The 15,222-nt window shown below is 39.6% G+C and overlaps 1 protein-coding gene across 2 annotated transcripts; it reads right to left on the bottom strand.

Moving 5' to 3' along the window:
* Positions 1-1,110: 1,110 nt before the first annotated feature.
* ghitm (growth hormone inducible transmembrane protein) lies at positions 1,111-6,068 on the bottom strand. 2 transcript variants are annotated; one of them, XM_080517775.1, is made up of 9 exons: positions 5,998-6,068; positions 5,516-5,671; positions 4,366-4,468; positions 4,116-4,227; positions 3,548-3,689; positions 3,281-3,389; positions 2,893-3,081; positions 1,817-1,988; positions 1,111-1,739 (listed from the first exon to the last, which is right to left on the bottom strand). In XM_080517775.1, exons 2-9 carry the CDS (start codon positions 5,645-5,647, stop codon positions 1,652-1,654), a joined length of 1,047 nt encoding a protein of 348 aa, XP_080373901.1. In that variant the 5' UTR covers positions 5,648-5,671; positions 5,998-6,068; the 3' UTR covers positions 1,111-1,651. The 2 variants fall into 2 exon arrangements, with proteins under 2 accessions (XP_080373901.1, XP_080373902.1); XM_080517776.1 differs by having other exon boundaries at positions 6,014-6,054.
* Between the last annotated feature and the right edge of the window lie 9,154 nt (positions 6,069-15,222).

Raw genomic sequence — 15,222 nt, 5'->3', positions numbered from 1 at the left:
GTTTGAAGGTTTAATTTTAGAGGAGCAGCCAGATGGTGGACAAGAGGATTACCAGGCTAAGCCTTTGTCATCTGCTGCTACACACTGACTGTTTGTAGGGGAAATACAAGGTGGGTCCCCGCTGGCTCTTCAGTCTGATCTATAGAGCAAATGTTCAAATACGAGTGTTTTTTGGGGGACTTGGCGAGAGTGAGGGGATTTAAATGTTTTTGACGTAAATAACAAGAAACTTCCCAAGGTCTGTTTGTTGTTTTAACATGCTTGAACTGTATTCTTAAAAGTAATTCTTCGACTGAACAAGGTTTTTCACTTAATCCAAACAACATCAGAAATCGGATGATATATATCTTGAGTATAAAAGACTTTATTAGAGGCACAGTTTAGCATTTAGTTCACTGTGTGGTCACTGTGAAGGAAGCTCTCTTTTGAGATCGTGAAATGATTTAAATGTGGTAATAGGAGAACTGGATGGAGGAGCAGTGATTAGCAGAATCCCTGGGTCGAGTTCCATGAGAGGACTTTTCTGAAATGGCTTTAAACACATTTTCTAAAATACTTTGGTTTTCTACCACATTTTGAATGTAATTGGTCACAATAAAATACCTGTCTCATATAATGAGCTGAATTATAGAACATCTAAAATGATTTAGTCCAGGGTTTTTACTGTTATTGAACATAAATCTCTTAAAAAGTAATTTAGAAAACCAGAATAATTCTCTTCCATTTTTCTAGTATACCTTGTCCCGTAGTTGGCTGGGATCAGCTGCAGACCAGAAAATTGATAAAGCCAGATAAAAGACAGATTAATTAGGTAATGAACGATGCTTTTCATTCACAACATAATATTTTAGATGTAAAACAATGAATAAATCAAAACCTTGTATCACTCTTACTCAATGGTGAGAAAAAGCCTATGAAGTACTTTCTTCATATTCTTCATAAATCATAAAGCCATTAAAAGGTTACATGACAAAAGTGTTTCTGCTTATGAGTTCAGGTCATGTTTCTCCAAATAGTAATCTTTGATTGTACAAGCAAAACATGCAAGACTCCTTTCTTTCATTTCAATGTCATTTTTAGAAGCGGCAACAAAAACGTACAACACCAACATCTAACAAAAAAGATAATTTCTGACCTCTTTATTAAGCGATTCAACAGTTTAAAGTATTGTCTTTTTTCCCCAGAATTATATGAACTAATGTCAGCTTCTTTAACCCGCCACAGAAGCGCGTCTCAGCTAATAAGCAGTTATTTCTTGTGTTGAGAGTGATTGACATTTGCAGCAGTTCTGTTAATTTATTTTTTTTGTTTTTCCTTTTAATATAACAGAACACGAGAATCAGGAGAAAATAAATAGCAAACACAAATGAAACAAAGAACATCTGAGCTGACAAAGTTACACTTGACAGAATTAACTCGACTACAAAGAACTTCCAAACTTCCGGCTTGCCCTCAGTTATATTTGTACAAAACATATCCTTTCTCCTACAACGAGTCCTTCCATGAAACTTGCTTGCTTGCAAAGTGTCCCTGCTGAACTACAGGTTATGTAAGATGTGTCCCTAAAACTTTAACAATTGCTGCAAGTGATAAACATTACTTTGGGTAATCTCTGGAGAAAGCAGAACTGCAGGTGAAGTCGTGTGGATGTTTACTTCCTTCTGCTGCCGCCACCGTTGGCCAGAATCATCACGAGCCTCATGAAAATGTTCATGGTGTCCATGTAGATCCCCATACACCTGGAGAAGACAAACACATTGGTAGCGTATCCAGAGTGCTACGAAGACTCATTTCGCTTGTAATGTCAGTGACTTACGCATTAATGGGGTCGTATTTCTGTGCGGCGTAGAGCGGGTGCGTCTCGGCTCTCTTGATGACCTTCTGTGTGTCGTAGAGGAGGAACATGCTGAAGAGAACCAGACCGCCATAGACGGCGATTGAGTACAGGCCTGCTCCGAACGCTGACGTGGGCGGCAGGAACATCGTTCCTAAAGAAGACGAAGCATGAACAGAGTTATAAGACACCGGCTGAAGAGTTTGTTGGCCTGCTGGGAAACGGCACGTCGAAAGGCTGCCGACGAAAGTTCATTCAAAGAGAAATGAGACAGCTGTGCTTTACATTTGTGACAATATCAATACGCTAAAATGTATGAATAAAAAAAAGTCTGAAAAGACAAGACGTGATTTGTTGAAATAAAAAAGGGGTTTTGAACAAATCTTAAATTGTCCCTTTATTTACCCATCGACAGTATTCAGCCAATCGTACAATGAACCAAAATACTATAAAATGCTGTAAAATAGGATTTTGCTAGACAAGCTCAGTCTTAAAATCACTAACAGGTTTAAAGTCAGAAGAAGAAAAATGCATGTGTTTATCACCACCTAATTGTCACACTACATGCAAATGAATTAATATGTAATTAAGACATTTTGTTATCGTGTGCGCACATACACATTGATCTGCATGAGTCATCTGATTTAATAGTGTGAAAACAGACAGTTTCAGTGTTATTTCCTCATCACTGTTCTGTATGGATTTGCAAATATGAAAAGTACATTTTGTCGTGCAACACTACAGAGAAGGAATCAATGTAAATCAAAACAATACCTGGAATATGACTACTTAGCTTTAGGTTTCATAAAAGGCATCATTTAGGCTTGTGAAACACACGTTTATCAGTTTTTTTCTTACTTTGATGTGCACACTTTTATATTTGTAATTCTCGTGCAAACAGTTTCACAAAAAAAGATTTTAAAGCCACTGAAAGTGTTTTCAGTAACAGAGCGCTTTCTCGCACATTTCCCACAATTTATGTTTTTAAATTCAGTGATCACCTTTATCCATTGAGCAACTGAGACACGATTGAGGGGCTGATAATGAATAATACTGACCAATAGAGGAAGCGAACACCACACCGAAGCCGACCGCCAGTGGCCCTCCCATGCTGAGGAACTTCTCACTGGGAGCGCACATGGCCACAGTGGACAGGCCTCCCACGATGCCTGCCGTGTACCAGGCGGCCCTCATCATCAGCGGTCCTCCCAGAAGAGTAAGAGGGGCGATGACAGCACCCATCACACCTGAGAGAGGGGAAGAAAAAAAAAAAAGGAAAGACAACAAAACACATTGGCTCCAAAGAGTAGTGCAGTGTTGTTTGTCGCTATCCATAAGCCTTTACATGACTCCCACCTAGTGGTCAACTAAAGAAACTACAGAGCAGACATGTCAGAATTTACTGGAACTTGGAAAATGATTTCGCAGGAGAGAAATCATACAAACCTGCATGGAGCATCCAAGCGAGGTGTTTGGGCAATGGGCTGTGCTCGTACGAAATGGACCGAACCAGCATGCCAGCTCCAATCATTGCTGCAAAGGTGGCTCCTATTGCCTGAATCAGAAGAGACAGTGGGCAATCAAATATATTAGTTCATCTGAAGATGTCAAAAGCATCTAGGCAGTTACAAAACAACATGCAAGCACAGAGTATTACAATGAGTGTAGTGATGTCGGGACAAGGGAGAAGAAGGAACAATGTCTAAACTTTACCAGCCAGGATCCTCTCATCATCAGACCCATCAGTGCCGGGGTCCTGCTCACAGCCACAGCCGACAGAGCCGTCATTCCAACACTGCCAGCAAAGTACATGTAGGTGGAATGGATCCTGTCCTTCACATACTGAGGCCAGATCCTGCACAGAAAGAAAGGGGAGTCTTTAGATCAGTGGTGTCACACATACAGATAATACATATAACACAATACAAAAAAATAAGAGGAAGACATGGACTGCAATTTCCAAAGAAATGTCAGTGTTGTTATTGTTTTGTATACGTGGATGATGTAATAACACTGAGACTGTGAAGTCAAGGGCAACGATGTCCTTGAGCCAAAGATCAGTGAGAACCTGCTGAAGTAGCAGAGAAATCAATCATTCATTAAAAGTATGGACTTGTACTTCTTTGAATTACAACAAAGACACACATGTATTGTTTATAAGTGATCATTGACGTGGCTCAGGCCAGTTGAACTTGGCTGCATGTGACCTTTGAGCTGACATAAGTTTGACACCACTGCTTTGGATAGTATGGGAGGGAAAAAAGAGAGCTGCTGTACTCACAATGCTTTCTCGACGGCACCGATATCATTGGACATGCCGAGTCCATAGTAACACAAAGCCCCCAGGCCCACTGCTGCCCCTCCAGCCAGGATCATTCTCCCCATGCCGTCAACTACAGATTTAACAAAAACATCTTCAAGGCTTGGAAAACTATGCCTTATTAAAAAAAAAAAATATGTATTCACCTATAATCACAAAATGGTCCAGATAACATTAGTTTCAATTGATGAACATGAATCACAGTATTTACTTTTGATGGCTGTATCTGTTGCTGGTTCAAAAGCTGCTTCTTTCAGTTGGTCTCTGGTGGTTCTTGCACGGCGGAAACCAAATCTGGCCTTAGAGGAAAAACCCTGCACAGAAAAAAAAAGTTAACTTGAACACAAAATTGAGATTTGTGGTAGAGAAACAAAAACAAACAATGTTATCAATACTTATACTCAAAGCAGCAAGAGTCGGAAACCTCCCTAAGTGGCAATCACTGTTAGCCATTTGTTACTGCAATGTTGTCGCCTTGTTGAAATACTCTGAATTGATTCCAATGTATCTGATATGTCATGTTAAAGCAATCAAATTTATTTTGAGAATATTAACATAAACAGAAATGGAGGCACGCAGACCCTTTTTAATGTGGCTTTTGACGCTGTTTAAGAATACTGAGCACAATATGACCACTTCAATTACATGGTCAATACAAAAGTTGACACATTTATTAAAATCACCTGAAAAGATAATACTATTATTTAACATGGCAACTGTAACTGTCTTTCAGGATTGATATTCTACATTTGTATTGTCGATTCCATTTTTTTATATCCATACTGTTTACAAGAGTTCAAATTAAAAAATCTCTTCTTGGATTGATGTGACATGATGTATTATTGTATACATGTGTTTCTTTATTTCTTCTTCTTGGCCAAACTGTAATTACATACCATTACATACACACAAAAATCCATATGACATGAATGATTGTTACAAGACTTTCTTCTTCGAACATTAAATAAGTGTGTGATGCAGATGTGACGCAATAATAATAAAGACAATCAGAAACATATGGACAGACGACATGTTAGCCTCAATATGAATATTACGGGTGGGCCAGTGGTTAGCACTCTTGCCTCACACTGACAATGTCATGATTTAAAAGACCGGACTATTCTGTGTGGAGTTTACATCTTCTCCCTCTGTGTGCCTCGGTTTCCTACAGGTATTTTGATTTCCTCCAACTGTGAATGCAAGGACCCAAGAAGTGGATATGAGTGCGTGTATGTCTCTGCCTATCCTGTGATAGACTGGAGACCTGTCCAGGATGTGTCCCACTCTCACTCAAAGCTAGCTGGGATAGTCTCCAGCTCCAGAAATTGGATAGTTGGATGGATGGATGGATGCTACAGTACCTGCTGGGGCCTGAGCAGTGGTGGGCAGGCCTTGAGGATGGGGGACCTCATGGCTGGGGAACCATGGGTCAGCAAAGGACGGAGCCCGGCGAGCGGGACATTCCTCAGGCACGTCAGCCTCGCCACTAACATGGTGTAGTGTTATCCTGACACAATCTGAGAGAAACAGAGAGTCACGATACGGCATACGTCTCAGGTCTGAGCCTACACAAAGACACTCGCTTCATATCTTCACCGTTGGTCTATAAAATAAGATTAGAGTCCACGTGAGGGTTAAACAGACATGTCCAATTACAGTAGAAATAGTGGGGGGGTTCACATAGCATGGCTAAGCTAGCTGTGGATATGGAGCGTGACAGTCGAGTTAGCGACAATTATACATGATGACCACAACACTACATTCACCATAAACCACTACCAGGAATAATATTGTAATTTCTTCGTCAAATATGTCTCTAATTTGTATCTTATTCGCTACATACCGAGAGCAAGGTTCACCTTTCTTGAAAGAAGTACGCCGCAAGTTGGTGACGCAATTGTTTTGCAATGTTCCGGAAGGTTCGTGTTTTCAACGTCATCAACAAGCGACAGCGTTTCATGAAAAATGTAGTACAGAACGGTAAATAATTTATCAGCACTGTCAAGATCTATTACGGTCAGTGTATGTTTTGGCCATTTGATGTACAGAACAGAGAACGATATAAAAAAAGAGTCGTTATTTGATTTTCATTTTAGAATTCAAAAATAAAAGTTGAACATCAATGCATTTAACAGGCTCAAAAAGGGATCAAAAATATTTAAAATAAAACATATTGATTTTCATTTTCTGTTCATATAAACAAGAAATAAAATTGTTAAAGAACGGAATTTTTTTATTTTTTTTAATTATGCGACCGGAAGTTGACATTTTCAACGTAAGAGCATGTATGGTGACGACTCGCTGTTTCTGCGAAAAGAGCCCAAATCTCTGACTTAAATCCTACGGAAGAGCACGGAAGAGGATTAGGGCAACTGTGCAAAAAAACAACAACACTGAATTCTGACTTTTAAACTCAGAATTCTTCTTTAAACTCAGAAGTATGGGTGCATGGAGGGAACCAACTTCAGTGGGATGCCAGTGACTTTAAGGCAGGGGTGTCACCCTCATTTTCACCGAGGGCCACATCAGCATCATGGTTGCCCTCAAAGGGCCAAATGTAGCTATCAGACAATATGAATGTAACTAAATGTAACCAAATATAATGTAAAATAATATAACTACTCCTCAATTTTAAATAACTTACGTTCCCAGGTGGAAATAACCTATACTAGGATATATGTGCATATATGAAACCTATAAGCAGTATATATGCACATATATGCGTATATATGCCACATATGGGTAAAACTGAGGTGCATATATGTGAATATACAGACCATATAGGTCTCCTGTACTGCCTCTTTATTTCCACATATATACGGCCCATATCTCACGTTGGCAACTGGCAACATTATCAAAGCCATAACTAAGAACTGACTAAAAAACAATTATGCAAGAAGAACATATATGCACACATATATACGCCCATACTGTATATGTACCTATATAGGTACCTGTATGCACGTATATGTGTGCATATATGTGCAGTTATGTACATATAATATCGGAAAATGGCCAACTTTATATATGTCACATATGTTAAAAACCTATATTAAAACATATATGTTTATATAGGTTCTTTCCATTTGGGTTCTGAGGTTTCCAGGTTCAAAATAATTAATAAATAAAAATAATTCAACCAATTCAACAATCAACTAATTACTATAGTTATAAGAGCCCGTTGCTTTTCTTTCCTTGCATTTTTTTTTTCCAGTTTTGAATGGCAAAGTCAGTGAACTGCAGATGTTTCGACATAAAACACAACAAAAAACATGATTTCTATGTCAAATATGATAGAACTGAAACAACGAGGCATCTTTTCTCTGTGGGGGTAAATCATTACAACCGGGTACACATTATGCTGGGTGCGCATTAGTCTTCGGTGCCCTGCCATGTCTTCATATCACGAGGCATCAGTGGCCTGGAGGAGGACATTGATCGCTCATTGATCCAGCTGGCAAAACTGCGTCAAAGGCAGGACAAAGTGATTTTCACCAGAGAAGAATCTGATCTGTGTCAGATACCTCAGGAGCACCACCTGTTTAACAGGAAGCGACAGCCAATTTAGTTGTATCCGACTTATGAGATATACAAAACAATTATTTAGGAATTTGAATTAATAGTTAAAATAACTAAAATCAGCAAAAGTTACAGTAAAGCTGGAAGGATTTTGGAGTTCTTGGCACAGAACAGATCGACATTTCATTCACCTGTGTGCACATCAATAACACAGCAAGTAGGATTCCAAATATATTTAGTTACAATTAAAACAAATAAAACAGATTCTAATTGCCTATATCCAGCTCGGTGTGGAGGTGTGTGTGAGCCTGTGGGGGGGGGGGGGGGGGGGGGGGGGGGGGGAGAGAGGTGAAGGGAGAGTGTATATATATATATATATATATGGAAATCTGCTACCTTACTTTGAAGTGTTTAATCAGAACTAATAAATAAAGGTCAATTTCTCTTTGACATAATTTTACAGGGCTTTCTTTTGTTAAAGGCTGTCTAATTCAATATTTACAATGTTCTGTATTTAATACTTGAACCTCTCTGAGGTTCCTTTCGTTTCAAATTGCAGCATGGTCTGTGGTATAATTGCTGATGTTCTCCACCGTTCAACTCTCTGCATTAGAAACCATGTGAAGACGCTGAAAGCCACATTGAGCTGCTTTGAACATGGATGTTGTTAAGTATATTTGTTTATATTACAAAGCCATGTTAAACAGCATACGTAAGAGACGTAAATGCGTGCCTGCGTGCGCTGCGATGTTACACTGAGCATGCGCAATAAACGGTCAGTGAAGTTCTCAGACCAAAGAGACGATGGCGGTGTGTGACTTTTCTCCCGTGAAAGCTAGCTAAGAGTAGATGCTAGTCAACCACTTTGGTGACTGTAGCCACGTTAGACTGCTGCAGAAATGGCTAACGTTGTGAAAAGAGTTTATGTTCTGTCTTGCTTTTAAGTGGGGAATCACCTGTGGACAAAAGCAGTTCACCCTTATATGCATTTGACTTGTAAAAAACTTTATGTATGTCTCCGGCTGCATCATCTCAAAAGTGAGAATCTGTACAGAAAAGCTGCATGTACAAAATACTCTCATTTTAGTGTTAAAGTTGTAAAATCCACGTTTAAATACAGCTTCGTGTGGCTTTCTAGCTTATTGATATTTCCCTCATTGTGGACTGGTGAGTCGAGCCAAACGTAAGAGTGCATTTTAATGTAATGGCGCCATCCAGAGGACAAATACATATTTACTTTTACAGGATTTCTAAAAGAAAGGAAAAGTTAGATGTATTTGGAAACTGTGTAAAAGGAGAGGACAGTTTTAACATATTGAATCCATAAAGAGTTAAGAGTCTGGGTAACTGCTCCTGTATCGCCTGTAAAAAGTCTCCTAGGAATTTCTCCTGATTGGGCAGATGAACATCTAATATGTTCTGGCCATTAGGTCAAAGGCCAAAATCACTATCATTGCAGTTTTTAAGTCTTTACAACATATAGACAGGCTGCAATTGTAGATTAGAAGTGTTTGTTTCTATGACTAGGTGGAGGAGGTTCCTGGTGAAATATCACAGTCGGACCTGGCTCCTGATGATGTCATGATTCTTGACACCAAGGCCACGGTATGTCTCCACTGTTATTCACGAGCTTGACATTACTTTTCATTCTAGATTATATGATTCCTTACATCCTCCGGTCTTTTCCTTCACCAGCTTCTTGTTTGGATCGGATAAGATTCCAGGGAGGAGGAGAAACAAGGAGCAATTAAAATTGGTAAGGGAAATTAATGGATATGACCTGAAGAGTCGGTGTGGGAGAGATTTCATCCTACAAATACGTTTTTTTTCTGTACTCATAGCTGAACAATACCTGAAATCAGACCCCTCCGGCCATACTGGTGTCCCCATCTCCACCATTAAGCAAGGGGAGGAGCTTGCTATGTTCACCGCTGGTTCTACAGCGGCTGCTACTGATATTAGTGGAAGCAACACAAAGAAACCTGGTCAGACCTGGTTAACCGCTCTGGTTCTGGTCTGGAGCTTTGAAAAAGACATAATGTCAACAACCATCACAGTCAACACATGATATTCCACTATTTTTCAACAATAAAAGACTTGTGTTGCTTTGGAAGTGGAGCTCTTATAATAAAATGCAAACAACATGAGTGTGTAAAATCATTAATGGGGAAGTTTAGGAAATTTAGCTTTGCTTCCGGTTTTCATATTTTGTCTTTTTCCCTGCTTTGTAATCGAGTCCAAGGGGTTAAAAAAACAACCTATTCCACTGTGTTGTTCATATTAGATGAAGCTCAATAAGTCAGAGGGAGGCCAGGCTGGATGATCATCTTCAGGCCATGTGCATGCGGCCATATCTGCTGAGTTGCAGACTTGTGGATTAAAGAGCCGGCTTTTAAAGTGACTCCACGTTGTGCCTCCCTTCCACTTCTCTTGCTTCTCGGCCGTCGTCTGCTGTCGGAGATCCAAAACAAACTGTGAGCGGTCAACAATGAACCAGAAGGTGGTTCTCATCACGGGCTGCTCCTCCGGGATCGGCCTGGCTTTGGCTGCCCGCATCGCAAAAGACGAGAAGAGGTTCATGGGTAAATTTGGATTTGAAAGGCTTTCTTTAAACACGCTGAGAGGATTTCATTACGTTGTTATTTGAAATGCTGTCATGCTTCTTATTCTCTTTAGCTTTGGATTTCAATTTCATCCCTGTCTTTTTGTTTATGAGTCCAGTTTGCTGCACTGTGTTACTATTGCCTCAAGTTTCGGTGTGAAATTCACATCGTGTAAATACCAGTGGCACAAAAGAGGAGTAGAAGTGGCAAAGATGATGCTGCGTTCAAATTAAAATAGGAATGTAGACGAGAAAACATGTTCACTGAAGCTGAAGCGACAACTCTTAGCAGAAACACACTTGAAGAAAAAACACAAAATAAAGTTTATCCACTGTTGTGGACTTGTGAGTTTTGTTTGTGCTACAAAACATCAACAATCATCAGGTTTAAACAATGAATATAAAGTACAAAAGAAGGCTACTCGTCGTATGGCAATAAAAACAAATGAGAGAATGACAGTGAATTAAAAATTTTTATTTCTGAGGTGGGGCAGCAGCAAAGAAGCTGGCAGTGTGATCCAGTTGATGGACCTGTCCATCGCTGGCCACCCAAAACCAGGCGACAGGCACCACTGGCGTCGGAGGAGGGTTGAGAGGCTGGTTGGATCGCCGCCTCCTCCGTGGTCGTTTTTTGCCCTAAAAATTGAAAATATGTTTAATCACTAAGTTGATTAAAAATACTAAAACTGTTTAGCAGTTTTATTGACGTCTTGTGAACATTTATGAGTTTTAGGTGAGGAGAGAGTTCCTACATAATTTGAGGCCGTCGACCAGCCAGGATGCCTGTTGGCGTGGAGCTCCGCCTCAACCTCTGCAAGTTCATAGTATTGCTGCTGCTCCTGTGGTGACAAGGCCTTCCACTGTGGAGAGACGACAACACGTTGTCAGCACACACAACGACAAGCCAGCTTCTAAACATGAGTAATGAATTTGTATCTCCAACATGTAGGAGCCGACAACTCACCCTCTTTCCGACCTCCCCGTTCACGGCCGCACTCCCCTTGGTGCCGATCGCTGCCGCGACGATGGCTCTCTGCTCTTTAAGATATAACATAAAGGCATTTGGGGGCTTTTTTATGTGTGGCTCGTGATCGGATAGGCGAGGACGCTTTCGTTTCCTGCAGGAACCAAAAACAAATGTTCAGAGCAAGCATTCAGGAAGACTTCAAACATAAATGGACGTGTAATAGGACGTCTGGTGTTACACTCCAACATGTGATTCACAATCAGGCCTCACTGACTCTTAATAAACGGAGGTTTTGTCGCTGAGCAATGACTCAGAGCTTGAAGTAAAGCTCTGGTAAATAAACTGAATGTAATGATGTTCATGTAGGTACAAACAGCCAGAAGTGTATTTAGAGCCAGAAATGGACAGTGGGACTCACCTCGAGGTGGAGGGTACGGGAGTCGCAGGAGCAGCAGGGGGGGCGGGACTCGGGCCATCTTCAGCCTGACCTTCAACAGACTGGAGACAAAAGAAAAGTGTTAAAAGCACAAGTTGCACAAGTTGAGACTGTCAAGATCAACACCAGGAGACACCAGATCACTTTGATTAATCATGAGGCGACACACACAGAGTGAGGTGGAATTACTTGCAGGAGGAAAGTTTAGTTTTGTGGACTGATTAACAGGTTAAATAATCCCTTGTATTAAATTCTATCTCATTTGGATCAAATGTGTCTTTTTTCAAAAGCATATTTTGCTGTGTAATTAAAAGAGATATCATTTATCAATCAGAGTCCCACATTGTTCTACATCTTCAACGTCTTAACAAGTGAAATCACAGCTCTAAGTTCCAGCGACTGAACGTCTCACCTGTCCCACTCCAGTTTGGCTGGCGTCCAGCTGACGGAGGGCATCTGGCTCGTTTATGAGGAGCTCCCCCTGATGCCATTCCTCCAGAAAACTTTTCAGGTTGTCATCAAAGTCAATCCGAGAGACAGAAAGAGCATTGAACATTAGGATGAGGCTCACAGTAAAAAACTGTGACAAGAATAATGATGCAAACACTGGAACTAACAGCTATTAACATCAGAAAAGACTGAATGTATGATTTCTTTCACAGTAGTATATATATTAACACAACTGATAACACTTCTAATAAACATAAATCACAACTAAATCACTGTAACAAGAAACGCTGAGTGGAAATGCACAGTGTGAAATGTTACTTTTCACACTCTCTTAGTTAAAACCTGAATGTATTTGGAGATTTTCACTAACTTAAAGAATACAGAATGATTTAAAAACAACAGAATGTGTAAACATACTCAGCCAGACGACCAGAAGGTTCTTCCACTGGTGGGACCGGGTCTGGTGACAGATCGTCCCGAATAAATTCTTCAAGGACTTGGAAATCCAATCTAGAGATGGGAAAAGCGTTGAATATTAGAATGAGGTTCACAGTCACTTTAAAGCCAAACATGTTACAAGAATAATGACATAAACACTGGCACTAATAGTTCTTCACATCAGAAATGACTGAATTTATTTAATGAACATCTACCGCAATTCAATAACTACAGCAACAATGAATACTTCAGGATAATTCAATGTAAGATAAATGATTAAAATAAACTGAAATGCAACAAATTGAACTCTTTCTAAAGCTTCTGAGTGAAAACACAGTTTGAAATGGTACTTTTCCCACTCTGCTAGTTAAAACTAGATTGTATTGTATTTCAGCTAAACTGACAAGAGTTGATCAGATAATTAAAAAAACCTGCTCAAAGCTCCTTGTTTATAAACTTCTTCTGATGAGTGACGGCTCTGCTCTCTGTTTACACTTACAATCATGTATTTAGACGAAAACTACAAGCACCTTATAATAGTTCAACCTGCTCACAGGCCTACAAACACATCAACACTCTGATCACTTCTGATCTCAATTGTTTTAAAAGTGGTCACACTCGGCTCGACTGCAGCACTAAAAATTCAAAAAATATTTCCACCATATTTAAACACAGATAACAAAGGATATCAGAGAGGTGATACATATATGTGTGTAATAACAACAATACTAGTGAAAAAATATCAATAAAGTACCAGTAATGGAGAGAGTAAAAGCAAAATGGCAGGTGTTTATTTGTGTTGCCATGGAGACGGCCTCCAGGTCATCACATTAGCTTTAGCAGCTAGCTGTCAGGCCTTGATGGATTTGTAGTCCTCAAACAAATGATTGTTATTCGATAGCCAAGTGACCAATTTGAAGGATTTTTGAACTTACAGCATTTTTACAGTGTGAAATGTTACTTTTCCTACTCTCTTAGTTAAAACGTGGATGTACTTGGCCTCAGTATTTTTAAACTAAAAAGTTTGTCTTCAGAGTTTAAACCATCAAAACCTCTCAGCGAAATAGACTGAAGTGAATAAACTTAAAGAAGCAACTTAAAGAATCCAGCATGATCTAAAAACAACAGAATGTTTAACTTACTCGGTTTGTGGCTCAAGGTCCTCATGGGGAGGCTCAGCAGGGTCTGGTGGGGTATTTTTCCTCCGAAGAGCCTCCCATTCAGTCCTCAGCATTCTCATTCTGGAGATGGAAAAAGCATTGAATTATGTTTGTATGAGTGTGTTTGAGAGAGAGAGAGAGATGATGTATATTATGTATAATTCAATAACAACACAATCTAGTGAACATGTAGCAACATTAGCAACATTAGCAACATTAGTAAAATTAGCACTCAGTGACAGAAGTTGATCATACAAGTAAAAATTAACCTCTTATATCTTCCAACGAACACTTACTTGGATTTTTGATGCCTGGGCTTGTATTTTTAGAGTGGCTAGTCCAGCTAGTTTCTCGCGGCTGCTCAGGAGAAGGCTGACAGGACTGAAGCCGAGTTGGTTAGTCTAGCCGTTGGTCAAGTAGCAAAGGCTTCCTATTGGCTGCTTCTGCAGCCACCTGATTGGCTGAAACTTAAGCCACCGCTGATTGGCTAGCACGTATCCACAGTGATTGTCAAAAACACCGTTCTCTGTTACTGCCACTTCTAACTAATTTAGGAAAAAATATACATTGAATTTCTTGATATTTCTACCATTTTAATGTTCGTTAAACAAAAAAAAACTAAAATGTTCCAGAGTTTGTAGATATATATGTATATATTGATTTTTATGTTTAATTGTATTAATTAGTAATTGTAACATATTAATTAAATATATATTAAAATTATTCGGTCATATTTGTTGGATGGCACTGTCAAGTTCAGGACGCAGCGGCCGTGTTTCGGATTAACTGGTGACCAACACCAGATAAAACAAACAGCGATACGTTAATCTTGCAAGTGAGCATAAAGAGCTTTTTTCACCAGGTGAACTATACCTGCTGCATTTTGTCACATGGATTCTGATCAAACTCCACCATTTAAATTGTATTTGAACTTCTGAAGGACGTTCATGTGAACAATGACACACGGAGAGTTTCAGATTTATTATTCCTGGAGCTCAGTGCTGCTTTTGACACACTTGACTACAACATACGACTTGAGTACTTGTTGGGAATTTCTGGCACTGCATTAAATTGGTTTAGATCTTACTTGCAGGACAGGAACTAGAGTCGGTGCATAAATTAATATAATGAGTGGATGTGTCGGAATGTTTTCTAATGTAACGCAGAAAACATGGGAGGTTATTGTTTTTGGCCCCAAAGAAAAAAGGTTCAACTCTCATTTTGACTCCATGTCACCTGGGACATGAAATCAAGGCAGAAATCTGGACGTGATTATGGACTCAGACCTAGAATTCAACAATAACATTAAGAAAATAACTAAATCAGTTCACTACCATCTGAAATCTATTGCAAGAATTAAAGGATTTCCAACCAAATGAGATTCAGATAAACTTGTTGATGCAGCTTTTAGTTTATTCTCCTTTCTTCATTGCTTTGTTTTAATGTGTTTCCTTGTCAAGCACTGTGCACCGCCTTGTGTCTTAATGGTGCTGTTG

Source organism: Blennius ocellaris, assembly GCF_963422515.1.
Source record: "Blennius ocellaris genome assembly, chromosome: 21".
Lineage (NCBI taxonomy): Eukaryota > Metazoa > Chordata > Actinopteri > Blenniiformes > Blenniidae > Blennius > Blennius ocellaris.
This window is presented reverse-complemented; position numbering and strand designations above follow the sequence as displayed.